Raw genomic sequence first — 17878 nt, forward strand, 5'->3', positions numbered from 1 at the left:
AGCAGACCCCCCTCCCCAAGCGCCTTGAGACCCTTCTGGGTGAGTAGTGCGCGATATAAATGCCATGATTGATTGATTGATTGTAAACTAATAGGGGTGATTTAACAGTTTTTACCTTGTATTGTAGCTGTGTTTAATGCCTTATATTTATTGATGATGTGTTTTTTGTACTTCTATGGACACTGTAACTGTGCCAAATAAATATTTTGAATTGAATGATAAAATATAGGAAAAACAGTAAATAAAAACATTGGGTACAAACACAAAAAAGTAAACGATCAGCCCGGAAGTAATTTGGAGCTTCCCGGCACTTAATAAAAAATAAAACGACAAAAAAATAAAACAGGGAGTAGGACAGGGAGCTGAGGAGTAAAACAAAGCGCACAGATGTCTGGTAGTACTTTGCAGCTGCCAGGTCCTCGTAGAAAAAAAATAGATACATAATAATAGGAAAGGAAGTGAAACTGGACTGTTGATAAATTAAGAAAAAATGCGTGGAGAGAGCAAGGAAACTCATCCACTTAAAGGGAGTGCTGCTACATAAAAAAGAAAAGAGTTCTGTCAAGACAGCAGTGGAAGGACACAGCTCATTCAGTCAGAAGACTGCAAGACTAAAATGCTCCTGTGCGGGACAGACTCAGGGAAATGGAGGAAAGCCATCATATCTGAGATATGTTACAAAACCATGCAATCATGAAGAAGGGGTTGATCGAAAGTCTACTCTAAGTATATGTCTAGTTTTGGAAACTATAGGTCTTCCAATTGTAGTTGAGACCTAAAAACACCCTTGCATCCCTCTCACCTTGCGTCTGTTGAACATGTTCTTCATAACAGCCAATTTAAAACATTTTTGTCTCTTATTCAGTCAAGTGCCTGGACAGGGTTCAATGAAGTCTTGAAACCAGAGAGTAGTGAACTTACATTGAGATGAACAATTAGCATAACTGTGCTGTGGTAACACCTCAATTTATGAGTAACTGCACAAAAACTGTGGTGTTATTGAAAAACAGTCACTCATTCACCCAAACATTTTAACAGTGTGGTCTAGGAGCACAATGGTAGCCATCCATGTTGTTAAATAGGAAATTCAAAACTTAATTTCACAATATCCAGGTTTAACCAAATATGCGCTGGCAAGAGCTGTCCACATTGTGAAGTAAACATAGCTATAAACAGATGCTCTACAAGACCATGGCCATTACATCCACTGGCAGTGCATGTGTGCACGCGGAAAGACAAATAGTTGATGTGTAGCCATTGCTTGGAAACCCTGTGTTCGTGAACACACCAGGAACTGGTGCTACTCTTAAGTCACATAGACATCAAGGTAACACACAATATCTACAGATGTAACCTTTTTTAAGCCACAATGTTATTAGTACATAGCGTAGTGGGACCCTCTGCTGGTGGCAACTCCTCAGTGCTTAGGAGGGTGGAATAAAATACTAGCGTACATTAAGGCCTTGAAAGCATCAGCCTACCCAAATGTTTACATAACTATTGGCCCGACCCTGTTTGCAGGGGTATCACCAAACTTTTTAACTTCTACTCGTTTTTTGACCCTCTTTATGTTGGCTTTAGGACTTTGGGCATTTTACCACTGGTAATCAGTGCTAAAGTGTGTGTGCTCTCTCCTTTAAACATGGTATGATTGGTTTGCACATGTTTGACATATTTAATGTACTTGTACGTCCCTTGTACAGTGGTAGCCCATGCATACAGGGCCTGTAAATTGAATGCTACTAGTGAACATGCAGCACTGCTTGTGCCACCCACATAAGTAGCCTTCCAAAGCTGTCTCAGGCCTGCCACTGCAGGACTTGTGTGTGCAGTTTACTTGGCTTGACTTGGAATCTAAAAGTACTTGCCAAGCCTTAAACTCTCCTTTTACTACATATAGATTACACTTAAGGTTGTCCCTAGGTAACTCATTGGGCAGGGTGCTGTGTAAGTAAAAAGTAAGACATGTGCCTTTATTGTTTATTTATTTATTTGTGTATTTTGTAAAGCGCACAGCTGCCCCAACGAGGCGTCCCGGCGCTGAGAACTCTGGAAAACAGAGAGCATAGGATCAGAAAGCCTGTTTAAGAAAAGAAGAGATGGGTCTTCAGGGATTTACGGAATGCTGATTCTGTTTGGCAGGTGCGTAAGGCTAGCGGGAGCTTGTTCCAACGCTGAGTGGCACAGACCTCAAAGGTTTTTCCACCTGCACAAGATCGTTTAAATCATGGAGTTTCCAGGAAAAATAGGGAATTGGAGCGTAATGTCCTGGAGTTGACATACGGTCGCAAGGTGTTTTTCAAATGGGCCGACCCATTGCCTTTTGACGCTCGGAAGGCCAGCGTCATGACTTTGAAAACGCATCTTTTAGCAATGGGTAGCCAGTGCAGTTTACGAAGGTGTGGAGAAATATGATGTCTAGCAGAGATTCTCTCCACCAGCCGGGCGGCGGTGTTTTGGACCGTCTGAAGTTTATGACAAAGGCCTGCTGTGATACCAAGGTAGAGGGCATTGGCATAGTCAAGATGGGATGTTATCAATGCCTGGATCACAGTCTTACGGCAGTCCGCCAGCAAGTAATTAATAAGCTGTTTAATAGTCCTGATCTTTGCGAAGCAGGAGGCTGCTACTGTTTGTACCTGAGTGTTGAAACTGAGGTGGTTGTCCCAACGTACTCCTAGGTTTCTCACCGAGTCTTTGGGGGTGGGAACTTGGCTCAGATCTTCTGGCCACCACAGACTAGAATCCAGAGGGGATGGTGAGTTGAAAAACAAGATCTCCGTTTTTCCTGCATTAAGTCGGAGGGAGTTGGCATCCATCCAACTAGAAACGTCCCTAAGGCAGGATTTCAGCGGATCGAAGGCTGAAACGGAGGGGGTATCGAAGGTAAAGAGTAGCTGAATGTCGTCAGCATAGGAGGTGGATTTAATCCCAGTCTGGGCGATCAGCTTGGCCAAGGGGGTGAAATAAACATTAAATAGGAGCGGGCTCAGGGAAGAACCCTGTGGGACTCCCCATTTGAGTGGTCTGGCGGGGGAAGTGTAGGGAGGGGTGAAAACCTGTTGTGTGCGGTCCGAGAGATAAGATGAGAACCATTTCAACACAGCGCCGCCCAAACCTAAGTCCTCCAGCCTTCTCAGCAAGATCTTCTGAGAGACGGTGTCGAATGCTGCTGAAAGATCCAGCAGCACTAACACCGCCCTCGACCCCCGGTCAAGCGTCCACCTCACCGAGTCAGCCATTTCAATAAGGGCTGACTCCGTGCTGTGGCCCGACCTGAAGCCGTGCTGGGAGTCATGGAGAAGCCCGTTGGATTCGATGTAATTCGCCAACTGAGAGTGTACCAGCTTTTCCAGGATCTTAGCTGGGGCAGGCAGGAGAGAAATAGGCCTATAGTTGCTGGGGAGGTCCGGATCCAGATTGGGTTTCTTAAGGATGGGGACCAGAGAAGCATGTTTCCATTTAGCAGGGAAACTGCCCGTTCTGAGGGAGTCATTCCAAATGTGGTTCAGGTAGGGATTAAGTAGGGGTGCTAGTTTTTTATATTGCTTGGCTGGCCAAGGGTCATTTGGAGAGCCTGATTTGCATTTAAGTAGTTCGGCCATGGAGACGGCTTCTGAGACGGCTACAAATTCGAATAGGGTGGACAGCGGTGGCGAGAGAATAGTGGGTTCCTCTTCCCGTTCTTCTGTGTTGGGGGTGGGGAAGGAGGAATAGATAGTCTCGATTTTGTCCTCGAAAAATTGTGAGAGTTTATCGCATAGCGACTGTGAGGCGGGCTGAGTTCGAGTCAACGCGTTGGGGTCTGTGAAGGATCTAACTATATTGAAAATCTCCCTGACGCCATTGCTGGCGAGTTTGATTCTAGAGGCCAGAAAATCCCGTTTGTGCTCCTCGATCATTCTCCGGTATTCTTTGAGGGCTGTTTTGTAGGTGATTTTACTATCCGGGGAGTAATACTGTCTCCAGAGGCGTTCAAGAGATTTACAGGAGGCCTTTTTCTGCCGGAGCTCGTCAGAGTACCAAGGTGCTGAAGGTACAGCCCTGTGGGTTTTGATGGGTTTAAGAGGGGCCAAAGCATCTAAGGCCTGACCGATCCATGCGTCCAAGTGGTCAATCTGTAGGTCAGGATCAGACGACAGGCAAGGTTGGGTATTTTTTAGGTATTCCAGGAGCGTTTCAGGGGTGATGCGACTCCAATTTCTGCCTGATGATTTGGGGGTGATAACGGGTCTAATGTGGCAGGGAATGCCAATCTCAAACGGGATGAGCAAATGGTCCGACCAGATAATCGGGGTAGGGGGAGTCGCCCGAATAGATGGTAAGTTGGAACAGATCAGATCCAGTGTGTGACCCGCTTTATGCGTGGGTAGGGTTATTATTTGGACTAGGTTGCAGGCCGCTAGCGTAGAGAAGTAGTTGCTGTGCGAACAGGAATCGTTGTTAACATGGAGGTTGAAGTCTCCTAAAGCGGTGAAGTTAGCGTAACGTGTGCTAAGCTGAATAACATGATCCGCCAGAGCCGGTAAGTGAGAAGTATTGGAATGAGGGGGGCGGTAGATAAGAATTCCCGAGCAAGAGGAGGACGGGGATATTTTGAACACTGAAAGGCAGGCCTTCTATACATTCAATTTGGTCAAAAGGAGGGAGGGTAACCGTCCATTTGGAATTGTGGATTAAGGCGATACCAACTCCCGGTTTACCATTGGTTCTGTTGGCACAGATAATACTGTAACCCTCCGGTAAGGCAAGGGTGATAGCGGGGTTCGTGGTGTCGTTCAGCCACGTTTCAGTTAGGAAGAGCATGTTTTATATATTGTTTGCCATGTTCGGGTAGTGACAAACAGCCTATTTTGTTTCTCACTACTGTGAGGCCTACATTTCTCATAGGCTCGCATTGGGAATTCCCTTATATGTGTTTAAGTAGTAATTCCTGATCTGAAACAGAGAACGCACCTGTTGCCGCCACAGACCTCAGCGTACTTGCTGTTGATTGTTCCTGTAATATGGGCTTGATCTAATTTTCAGATCAAGGAACTTACGAAGCGGTCTATCTAACTCTTCTTTGACATTGCGGCACGGTCTACGCTGGATCACTGCCACTTAGGTGCTTCCTTAGACACACACCATTATAACTTGCTCGCAGGATTACCGTTACTTAGGTGCCTTCTCTGATACTCCCCATTTAATTCAACTGCAGAGCGAACCAAAACTTTATCTATTTGACCAGCCAGGTCGGAATTATCACCGGCGGAGTGATATATAAGAAGCTACACATATGAAGTACAGCCCTGAAGAAGTCGCGGGATACTTCCCACTGTGACGAAACACGTGTTTGCTTTTTGATGCTACATGGAATAAAAGACAGAGAACAGATCCACTTGGACTTTAATGATCTTTTTGATCATATGACTTTATGAACTCTCATTAAGAACTTTTATACATGTGCATAGCAATTTGGTTCATTGTTTTGTGGAGGATCCTTTCCTTTACATACTTAGGGGTTATATGTTTCACCTATCTATCAGCACCGTATGCACTAGATACCTAGCCTACTACACACATAAGCAGCAGGGCGCCATCACTGCCTAGACCACCAACACCCCACACCGAAGAAACAAATTCTGGTATATGTATACTATCTCATTTTTGGATTTTGTTCCTCCAGATATCTGTTAAATTAAATGTTTTGTTAAGTTCGATTTTTTCTAATTGACTTTATAAATTTATTTTGGCTCACTGACGTGTACTAGAAGTAATTTTGATTGGGTCACATTTAAATCATCACTGTGACTATATCCTTTGGGTACATCACTAAACCCCATCTCTCTTTGAAAAGGGATTCCAGACAGGGTCTTATTTGTGTTGTGTCTCTTAGCATGAGAGGCATTTATTTTCAAAATTCTACAAACTAAAAATATCTAAGGTTTTGGAAGTAATGGATTTAAATTAAAAGTATTTGCTGATGAAATTCTTTGCTACAATAACGACCCTGTTACCTCCATGCTGGTTGTTCCATGTAGTTACTTTATTTTTTGGTCCTTTTGGTTTTAAATTTAACATTGATAATTTTGAGATTATTCATTTAAGAACATTTGGTCTCAAATCTATGTTCATGCAATATAATATATTGTGTAAAAATAAAATACTTACCAACCGGGTTCTTCAGACTCAGTTAGAGATTCTATTAAATTTAATTATGATTTTCATTAAGCAAACAGCAGATTATTTGATTAATGAAAACACTCCATTGCATTACCCTGTTGCGATAGATTACAGACAATTAAAATGATGGTCTTTTTCATTATTATATGCCAGACATCTATGTTGCCAATACATTCACAGAAGTTCTTTATCAAAAGCATTTGACAGAATTGTTTGCTTCTTCCATGAGATTTTGGAACCATGCTTTTTATTTGTTCTATTAAGACCATGTTTAAACCCCCAAGAATCAAACTCTGCAAGTCCTACATAAAATCAATGGCAATGGGCATACATGCAGATCCCCTGGGGTCACCTATTTATATAGTCTGGGACTGCCCAAAAGTCAGGATATTTGAGGGGAATATTGCTGACAGATTACTGGGTATTTTACAGTGTATGGTGAACATTAAGGTATAAAGAAAGGCAGTGGTGTTAACAGTGATCCTGGCAAATCTCTCTGTTGCTTTTAGATGGATGTATGCAGTAATGCCAGGATTGAGACATGACTTAGAGGTCTATCAGAATAGTCCAACTCAGAAACGACCCCAATACACAGGACTGGGAAAGATGATAAGTTTACTGAAGACTGAAATGATCATAGATAATTTCTATGTGTCTTGTTACACCTGCTAACCAAGTGTTTATTTAACCTTCACCATCATGCTGAGGCCTTTGTGTTTTTTAATGTTTCTATCTTTGTCTGGATGCCAGCAGTCCATAAATCACTACGGACTTGTTGAGCACCATGGCCTCTTACCTACTGTGCCCTAACACCAATATGTGGGCACTGTTCATTTACCACGTTGAATAGCACTTGTTTTGGTCATCTATGCTGTTTACTCTTATCAATCAAAATAATAAAAAAAGTTGTTAAAAACTGTTTGGAACCCAGATAATGAATAAGGCATAGTTTGACTTTCTCCGCCGCCTTTCTAATACTCCTAGGACAGACACGTTGCTTAGGTGAGGACATCATGCTTGATTCCACACTGAGGACCACATAGTAAACTTGCTATTTTTGGCTTTAGCTAGCACACTTTTAGAAATGAGTTTCATGGAGGTTTATAGAAGATTACATAGAGAAGTTGTAATGATAAATGCTTACATTCTTGTACACGTTTTACAGCGGTATCTACAAGTTTATTCTCCTTGCTGAAATGCTAGATTTTTTCTGGTTTCAGATTTGTTTGAGAACACTCATACCAGCACACACTGTACAAAGGTTTCATTGCCAAGTACAATTACTGCACATTTACCTAAACGGTCTCCCAAAGACAGGAGCTTTCAACCCGATTCATTATAATCATTTCTGCAATGTCGCATCAACCAAATTACAAATTCATCTTTATGTAACTTGACAAAAGTCATTAAAGTCTCACAAAAATAGGTTTTTTAGGGCAAAAGCCCAGCAAAACCATTTTTTTTTCGTAGGCAAACTCAAAAATAGTTTGTGTGAAAATTGAACAACAAAAATATGTTTTGTCAGAAGTTTTGTCCCGCAAGCAAAGTTTTGCACAGGTGACAAACTTAGTCAAGTTATAATTTTTTTCAACTGCATGTGGCACATCTATAACAAGAACACATGTAACTCCTCTTTAGCTCTCCCCTGTTCCATGGCATTAAAGGACTTCAACAACTTTAATTCTATGCTAGATCACAAGATTATACAGGGAATTCACTCTTCTATATTCTCTTTTTTGCATTCATTCTTCTTTACCTCTGAGGATTCTTCACACGACTTGTGTGGACAGCTAAGGCCGTAATGCATGATGTTTGAAAGATCTCTATATAACTTGTATTAAGACCTCTTTCTGCTGATGTCCCTGTACTTTGAGAAGGTAAGCGTGACGATAATTCTTACAATAAGTACCAAGTTGTATGTTATGTATTTTTAGAATCAGTTAGAAGATGAGTGAAAATTGTCATATTAAGAAAACACAGTTGCCAGAATAGATGTGTAGTGGTAAATTGGTTCTAAATGAGTTAATACAACCTCTGGATGGAACAGTTAAGTCAATCAGAACATTCATAAGTACGAAACGGTAGGAATCAGGTTTGCACCTCATTGACACAGTTGCAAATTCTGGAACAAATGTCTGCATGTGCCAGAAGACCTGAGTCTCAGCATTCAAGTTCACAAAGTGCCTGCATTTTAATTCCTGTTTATTAGAAAAATAGGCTTCCCAATGCATTGAAGAGTGACACAATGTGAATGGGACATTGGGAAGAGCATGCAACAGGACACAAGAGCAATGTCCGCTCCCATCCAGATGGGGGAAGATGGGGGCAGACTGCACCCAAGGTGTAAGTTGTCAGAAACTGAAAGCTTACACTTTGTGAATGATTACCACTTGCCCATGGCAGTAGGTGGTCATTCCATGCTCTTGTTTTCCCTTCAGACATGCAAGGTTTGTAAGTCATGAAATCTTTAAGTAAAATGTCATAAAACAGAAATATTGTGTCTAAATATTGATTTAAAAACCATTGTTGTTCCATTGGGTGTAGATTTTCTAATATTAACTACAACCCATGATAATGTTGTCAGTCAGACGGTATTTGGGATACAATACGCTAGTCCTCTACCATATTCAGTGTGATATGCAATGCGCTTGTGTACATTGCAAATTGGTACTTTACACTTGCAAAGTCAGCTGCAATTGTCTTTGTGGATGTGCAGTTCCTTTGTGACTCTGAGCCATTATGTTCCTATGAAAGCAATTGAAATATTACATTGACCATTGGGTGCAAATATGTTTTCATTGATAGAAAAGTTCACAACTGAAATTCACAAAGAGCTCACCTACCATGACTGGGAAAATGATGGCCGCCACTGTTGATTTTAAGACCCAGAGCACACTGAGGCAGACAATCTGGACAACAGTGAAAAGGTGCACGCGACGCAAGGGAACATGCCGCAGATACGCATAATCTGGCTGGTGTTTTGATGGCATCAGGAAAAGTTTGCAGCGATCCCAAAACTGTAAGTATGACAAACAACAAGAAACACCACACATGTAGTAATATGATACCTTAAAAAGCAGTGGGTCTGTTATTCATACAATAACGTCAGCAAAATAACTCAGAGAGAGGTAAGGAGGATATAGGCTGTATCTAAATACTTTGTAAAGTACAGTCCACATTAAAGTGGCCTCAATATAATACCAATTTGGGAGGAAACAGAAGTTTCCCCTGAACAGGCATTAAGAGCTATATGAAATTATTACATGTAGTTCTGGGGGTAGATTGTCCAAATCAAACCTGAAAAACTCAGTCGTAGGAAAAAGGTTTGCAATGTGGTGCTAGCATTTGAGATTAGCTGTGGTATCAGGAGTTATTCTCCAATCCATTAAAGTCCATCAGAGGGTTTGTATTTCCGTTACTCCAAATGAAGAGCTTATGATTTCACATTCTTGAGTATGGCGTTTTTGCTTGCAATTTCTTCTATTCCATTGTTCTGGTAATGCATTGACAGTTTCATTACAAAAAAGCAGAGTGTGTGTCCATTGCTTATCTTTGCATTACAAGAAACATTTTAACTTTCACGTAGAAAACATGCAGAATATATTTTTACATTATAGCTTTTAATGTAATATTGGTGTTTCTTTGGGCAGATAAATATATATTCAAAAATAGAAAGTCTAAATAAATTAGAACTTTACAGGAGGGGTAAAAGAAAAAAGATTTCAGAGGTGACAAAAATAGTAATGTAGAGAAGAGAGGGGAGCTGCATAGATGAGCAAGACAAAGTAGAGCTTTCTGCAGAATATGAGAAGGGAAGGATCAAAACAAAAGAAAGAGTAAAGAAGTAGAAGGGCAGAGAGATGACATAAGAGAATAAAACTCATACCTGGATGCCATTTAGGGATGCAACTCCCATGTAAAGGAAAACGCCGTACAACACTGGCATAGGGATGTACTACATATATAAAAAATGAAAGAAAACATTTATAATGACATTTAAAATACACATATATTTTCGCAATGTCCAAATGTAATGCTTTGTTATCTTACCTGTAAAATTTTAATTAAATAATGTGTTTCATTCATTTGAACAATGTGAGTGATTGTTCAAAAATACCTTTTAGGCAGTAAGAAAAAGTCAGCCAGTTTTTCGAGGAGTTCACAACACATGCACTACATTACATAATTTCTCTCGCTCTCGTTCAACAATAAAATGGGCACAGGTGGCATTATGTGTCTGTAACAGAGAGAAGCATTAGAATTAGACAGGTCCCTTCACCTTATGGGGCTACAAGTCATTGAACCATATATCAGCTGAAATGGAACCACAGGCGGTTGTCATTATCCTACAAAATGTAAATCCGTGCCCATGGTTCTGTCATCGTGTTGTTAGGGGCTACGTTGGAGTTTTAAAAGACTACTACTACTACCATTAAATCGTAAGGAGGCCCTGCACCCTGTGGTATTTAGTGCTACTAAATTACACTTAAACCCCGCTATGCGGACACCCCTGGTTCTGTCATTGTGTTGCTGGGGACTGCACCGACTCCTAAAAGACTACATCTAACAGAAGGCTGAGGGGGAAGGTGAAAGGAAGCCCCCCTTGCATGTTACACTTAGCGTTAATAAAGTGTCTCTCATTCCCACTGTGTAGGGTGTCCTTGGTTTTGTCACTGTAGTGCGCTGCACGCTTTCAAGACTACAACTCCCAGGCGGCTAAGACTCAAGGTGGAAGGATGCTCCTTCTGGTTTCAACATTTAGGGCATATTTACGAGTGCCTTGCACCATGCTTGCACCACCTCACATGGTACATGCACCATGCAAAGCCCCAAGTCATATTTATGAAGCCATGGAAAGCGCTTTGCGTGGCTTTGAATGGCTTCACAGGTATGGAGTAACGCAACGCAGTGGAAATTGCTGTGTTGCCTTACTCTGCGCAACGGAAGCATTCCATGCGCATTGCAGTGGGTGTTCCCATGCAACTCTCATGTATTTTTTTTTTTTAAAAACCTTTATTTTCAAAAGTCAGGACACAGCTATTCAGCCGACAACCCGAAGGTTCGGCAGCATCGATATATAGCAACAGAGATGCGTCCCCAGTACCGTGAAAGGAGAAGTGCAAAGGTTCAATTTTAATTAAACACAAAAACACACAACAAACCCCAGCAAGGCAAGAACACTGAAAGCCCATGGTGAAGCCCCCCAGGGGAGGCCGGACCCCACTCATCTACCAGTTACAGTACAGTGTAAAGAGGAAGAAGGGGGACAGCAGAGGCCAAAAAAGTCCCTAAACCATACTGAGCTGGAAAGAAGGTTAGGAGGAAAGCTGTTCCTCGGGAGGATCCAGATCCGGGGCAAGACATATTCCCCCCCTGTATTGATTCCACCGCCCCCAGATGGCGTGCCACTTCCGGGGGCGGCCTCTAGCGCAATAGACCGTCTTCTCCCATAACATACTCCAGTCCATATTTTCTTTCCACGCGGTCAATGTGGGGGGCCCCGCGGAGCCCCACAATCGCGCGATATCTCTCTTAGCGACCATGTTACCCAGAGTCACCCATTGGGTCTGTGCCTCATCGTGGTCAGTGGGCCCCCAGACATTCAGGAGGCAACACCGCGCTTCCGGCTGCATAGCAATGCCCGTCACCTCCCCCATCACTGCATGGACTCTCCTCCAGAATTCCGTAATAACACCACATTCCCAAATGATATGCAGGAAAGTACCCACCATACCACATCCCCTCCTGCATAGGCCGTCCTCCGAGAATCCCATGTGAACCAGCCTTGGCCCTGTCACATACACTCGATGCAGTATTTTAAGCTGCACCAGCCTCAGACGCGACGGGATCGCGACCTCCTTAGGAGAGGAAACAGCCGACTGCCAATCCTCATCATCCAACTCGAGGCCATCCCTAGTCCACTGGTCCCTCAGCCCCAAAAGCATGTCCGCCCGGACGTTGATCAGTTTCTTATAGATGAGCGAGATCGTGCTCTCGGGCATATGGCCATCAAGGACCCGGTCCTCCAAAGGAGAGGACTCAGGCACCTTCTCACCCTCTACGAGGACTGATCGGAGGGCGTGACGCACCTGAATATATCGGAAATACTCGGAGGGCCCCAGCTCATACTCCGTCTGCAACTCTTCAAAGGACTTCACCTTCCCCTTATTCAGCACATCTCCCACCCTGGAGATGCCGATCAGGTCCCATTTATCAAACCCTTTTGTGTGCCAAAGCCTTCCCAGTCTCTCCGATTCAAACAGCGGGGTAGCGAGGGTGAGCCTATCCTTCCAGCCCAGCGAGTCAGTTGCCATCTTCCACACACGCACTGCCACTCCAGTGGGCCCCGTGAGGGACGAGTCTAGGGACCGCGAGTACAACGCCTTGTAGTAGTTACCTCCACGCAGCAACCACCTGTCCATGGCATACCCAGGGCTGAGGACAGGGCCATAAAACCCATGATTAATCGCGCTCAGCTGGGTGGCCCAATAGTACCGTCGGATGTCTGGGAGCGCAATGCCCCCGTCGTACCATGGAAGCGTCAACTTTGCAATAGCTATTCGCGGCCGCCCATCCCAAAGCAACGCTCGTTGGAGGCCTTCGACCTCCCGAAAGTATTTGGCCGGAACCCAGTCCAAAGTATTCTGCAGTGCGTAGAGGAAGCGGGGAAGAGACATCATTTTGAACAGGGCCGCACGCCCAACGAGGGAGAGCGGCAGCCTCCGCCAGCCTTGAACATCCCGCCTCAGGCGTGCCAGGGGGGGGAGCAGGTTCTTCTCATATCGCACAGCAGAGTCCATGGAGATAAAAATCCCCAAATACACGAAGCCCTGCTGAGCGACCTGTATCGAACATGTTCTAGGGATCGGTGGAACCTCGCCACTAAGAACATACAAATACGATTTACTCCAATTGATAACAAGACCCGAGTTCCTACCAAAAGATGTGAGTACGTCACAGACCACTATAAGTGATTTCTTGGGTGAGGCAAGATACAGCAGGATATCATCGGCATAGAGCGAAATACGGTCCTCGTGTTCAGGCGACCATCTAAGGCCCCGTATATCCGGGTGCCAACGTATCCACGCAGCCAGCGGCTCAAGGGCGAGGGCGAACAACAAAGGCGACAGGGGACAACCCTGCCGAGTACCCCTCCCAAGCTGAAACGGAGTCGACGCCCGACCATTCACCACCACACTCGCAAGTGGCCCCTCATACAGCAACCTCACCCAGCTCACAAAACCGTGGCCAAAGCCGAACTTGGTCAGCACGGCCCACAAATATGCCCATTCCACCGTGTCAAAGGCCATCGTGGCGTCAAGAGACGCCACAATAGCTGGTTCACGCAGCGTGTCCGCCCTGGCGATTACACCATGAAGGCGCCGAAGATTTAACGCTGTGTTTCGGTGCGGGATGAAGCCGGATTGATCCGGGTGGACCAAGTCACCGAGTACCCTAATCAATCGGGTCGCCAGGATTTTAGCCAGAATTTTCGGCTCTGCGTTAAGAAGTGAGATAGGCCTATATGAGGCGCACTTATCTCGGGGTTTGCCCTCTTTGTGTATAACCACGATCGTCGCCAGTCGCTGGTCCAACGGGAGGGTCCCACTCCCCCGCGCCTCCACAAACATGGCGCGCAGGTGAGGGGCGACCCTATCCGGAAATAGCTTGTACAGGTCGACCGGCAAGCCGTTCGGTCCCGAGGCCTTGCCCGAGTTTAACGCGCGGATAGCCCCCGCCACCTCGTGAACCGTTATGTCACCATCTAGATCGTCCCTATCTATATCGGAGAGACAGGGCAACTCGATATCGCGGAGGAGATCACACGAGTCCTCGGGCGGCCTATCCGACACTGAGGCATAAACCCTACAGAAATAGTCCGAGAAACACTTTACAATCCTCTCAGGTTCCACAATCGCCTCTCCCCTCTCTCCCGTCAACTCTGGCACTACTCTATTGACCCGTTCTTTTTTGTCCAGCCATGCCAGGAGTTTCCCTGCCTTGTCACCAACATCATACAAACGGCCCTGCTGTTCCCTACTGAGGGTCTTAGCGGCGTTCGTCACCAGGTCCTTATACTCAGCTTGCTTCAAGCAAAGCTCATGCAGTGAGGACTCTGTAACCTCCTCCTCCAGCGCTCCCTCCAGAGCCGCGATCTCCTCCTCAACCTGCAGAACCTCGCCATCTCTCCGCCGCTTGGCAGCTACTACTAGGGAGAGGGCTTCCCCTCGGAGCACGGTCTTAAATGCTTCCCACAGCGACACTGCCGAGTCCACGAATCCCTGATTGTCCTTGAAAAAATTATCTACTTTCTTTACCAGCGCGCTGCGCATCTTGGGGTCTCGGAAATACCACGGGTTGATAGGGGCCACCCTTCCTCCTCCCTCCCGACCTAGATCCAGCCGGATCCACACTGGCGGATGGTCAGATATACCACGCGCCATGTGCCTCGCCTCGGAGACCAATGAGGCATGCGCAGCCAGAGTGAGTAGGTAATCAATCCTGGAAAGACTACCATGTGCCCCGGAGTGGAACGTGTATTGGCTCTGTGTGGGGTGCCGGAGCCTCCAGCAGTCTATCAGGCCAAGCGTGTCTAGGAAGTCTGGAAGCCACTTCTGAGCCCCCCCTGTGTCTCTGGGCGGGTATCTATCCAGCAGGCCGGAGCCAACAGCGTTGAAATCACCTCCCACCACAAGCATCCCCCCCGGGAGATCTAGCAGGGCCCTACCCAGATCTGTGAACGTGGAGGCCTGCAGGGCCGGCGGGACATAAACCGAAACTAAAACCAAAGTTCTTCCTTCCCACCGCCCCGCCACCGCCACAAACCTCCCCCTATCATCAACAATGGTGGAGTCCACCTCAAATGGTAGCGAGGCTCTGACTAGGATGCCCACACCCCTGGACCCAGAGGAGAATCCCGAATGTGCTATGAATTTATAACCCTTCCTATTCAGAGCGTAGCACGTATTACCTATAAGATGCGTCTCCTGCAGCAGGGCAACATCCGGCATTGACCGTTTCACGAATTGCAAAACAATCCCACGCTTAATGCGATCCCCCAAACCATTAACATTCCAGCTTATAACACTTAAACCCCTACCCCCCATCCTCAAACGTAAAGAGGCCCACCCCACACCCGAAGAGCCACCATGGAACAGTCCTGTAAAGAATCACCATGCCTTGCAGAAATAAACCCCCCAACAACAAACCCAAAATCCCAGAAACCCCCCCCACCCTGCACCCCTGCTGCAGCTTACAAAGCCCCCCCAACTTGCAGTGTGCCTGTCGCCCTACAAAACCCAAAATCTACAAAAAGTACCCTAAGGGAGGAAAAGAGCACCCCTTGTCCTCCCGCAGCCCTCCGCATTGACTGCACTCTATTCAAGTCTTCAAATATACCCAAATTGAGTCAGACCGGCTCCGAAAAATCAGCCCTGCCCATCCCGGCCACTGTCCCCATCCTCGGCAATGTCCTCCCCCGTCCGTCGCCGGGGCAAAGCGTCCAGCCATTCATCAGCCATAACAGGAGAGTCAAAGAAGAATGTCCGATCTTCGTGCACCACACGTAATCTGGCAGGGAAGAGCATGGCATACTTCAGATCCCTCTCCCGGAGCCGCCTCTTCACCCCCAGAAAGCCCTGTCTCTGCCTCTGCACCTGCTGGGTGAAGTCCGGATAGAAATTCACCGACGCGTTCTGGAAGGGGACCGGGCCCGTCACCCTCGATGCTTGCAGGATAGCGTCCCGATCTCGAAAATGAAAGAGCCGAGCGACGATCGGCCTCGGTGGGGCACCCACCTTGGGCCTCCTACCCGGCACTCTATGGGCCCTTTCAACCGCAAAGAACTTTCCAAGACCCTTAGGCTGCAGATGATTAAGCACCAAGTCCTCGACAAGCAGGTCAACCGAAGCCTCATCCGAGGACTCCGGGACCCCGATGACGCGCACGTTGTTGCGCCTGGCCCGGCTCTCAAAGTCCTCCAGCCGGCGGGCGTCGAGATCACTCTCGGTCCTCAGCTTACGAACCTCGATCTGCAGTTCCGTGACATCATCGGTGAGGCCCGTGGTCTTGAGGTCCAGGGTCCTAACCCGTTCATTCGTTTTGCCCAAGTCCGCACGGATCAGGTTAACATCCACCAAGATGGCATCCACCTTATGCGCCAGGGCATCAAACTGTCTCCCAATCGAAGTCTGCATCCCTTCGAGCGCGCCCATGACATCCTGTAGTGAGAGCTCCGGGGCCAAAGGCGAGGCCGCCTTCTGGGTGTCCGGCGACTGGCTCGACCCACTCGGTGATCCCTTCTGCAGAGCATAGCGGTCCATACTATTGACTTGGGTATAGGCTCCCCGCCTGGTAGACTTAGCCTTCAGCCGATCCACCTCTGCTTTGCCCGACATGGTTGATACCAAGCAGGTCGGTTCAGATAAGACGGGTCCCTCTCAATGAAAGGAATCAGGAGTGATCAGTTCTGCAGTGGGCCACCAGAGTAGCCTGCAGAGCGTCCATAGGGTAATAAAGCCACCAAGAGCTCTCCGGGGGCAGGGCTGACAAAGGGATAGAAAGCGAAAGTGAAAGGACGGGGACCTCCGTCCGACAGTTCACACCTCGCCTGGCCGTTGTTGTTCAACTAGAAGTCGGGCATCCTGCCAACTCTAGCCCCTGGCATCCCTCGGAGATAGGCCGCAATCTTCCGCCAGGCATAAGTCCGGTTCCCGGTGGGCGATCCGACCGCGGGTAGCATCAATCGCCTCCCTGACAGGTCATCCACACGATGCCATGCATACCGACAGGATTAGAGACAGGATAGTCGACGGAGGGCGCGAGGGTCTCGGGAGCTCTGAGCTCACGCGGCCATCTTGGTCAAGCGCTAGGCTCCTCCCCCCAACTCTCATGGTTTTTGATGCATTCCCAGATTTACAAGGACTTGTAAACCTGGGAATGTGTCAAAATCTTTAGCTTCCCCAGGTGAGGCTTAACAAGGAAAAATATATTTGTTTCTCCTAGTTTTTCCTCTTTCTATGTGTGTTGCATTCTGCAGAAAGGTATCGCTTCCTGCACAAAAATAATCCTGCCTGTAACGCATCGTGCAAGGCTGCCTGCGTTGACGCTAGGCTTCCGAAACAGCACCAGCGCAGGGGAAAAGGATAGGAATGCAACGAATTGGATAAATACAGTAATTTGCTGCCCTGCCCTGGGCCATCCTTCTAATAAATATCCCCTCAGTGTCACTAAAGCTTACTTCAATCCTGCTGTGGGGGATATGCCAGGGGCACACCTAGGCGAAGTGCAGGCAAGGACGGGCATGTCTGTGGCCAGAAAAGACTAGGCTGGGCCTACCCTCTAGGTCCTTATTCCTCAGCTTGTTAAAAATTCACTGAATAGGTTTAGTTTGCTTTCCACAAGATGGGTAAGCAAGAGGTCACTGAACCACCGGTTCTAGTGTCTTCTGTTAATATACTGCAGGCAGATAGACTTGCGAGGGCCACTGCTCCGCAAATAATAGACAAGTCGCCTATTAGAGGACTAATGGCAAGGAGGTTAACTCACAGGGCCCCCCAAATCATAGTGTAAGCAGATATTCATAGATAACCTGCTGATTCAAATAGTGGCCGTAGGAGGACAATAATTGCTGCTCCACTGGTTGCTATCGATGATTCCTTTGTACATAGGGCTCAGGGGCGGCATATTGTGCAGATAGGTATTACCACCACTG

General features: G+C 46.5%; 1 protein-coding gene across 4 annotated transcripts in view; it reads right to left on the reverse strand.

Annotated features, from left to right (window-relative positions):
- The window catches only part of SLC4A5 (solute carrier family 4 member 5), a 753917-nt gene that overhangs the window by 145875 nt on the left and 590164 nt on the right, over positions 1-17878 (reverse strand). For all 4 annotated transcript variants that reach the window (XM_085633456.1, XM_085633454.1, XM_085633455.1 and 1 more), the window contains 2 exons: positions 10052-10120; positions 9009-9182 (listed from right to left, as the gene is read on the reverse strand). In XM_085633456.1, coding sequence (XP_085489582.1) covers positions 9009-9182; positions 10052-10120 — 243 coding nt within the window. The remainder of the gene's footprint in view (positions 1-9008; positions 9183-10051; positions 10121-17878) is intronic.

Source organism: Triturus cristatus, chromosome 11 (assembly GCF_964204655.1).
Source record: "Triturus cristatus chromosome 11, aTriCri1.1, whole genome shotgun sequence".
In the NCBI taxonomy this organism is placed as follows: Eukaryota; Metazoa; Chordata; class Amphibia; order Caudata; family Salamandridae; genus Triturus; species Triturus cristatus.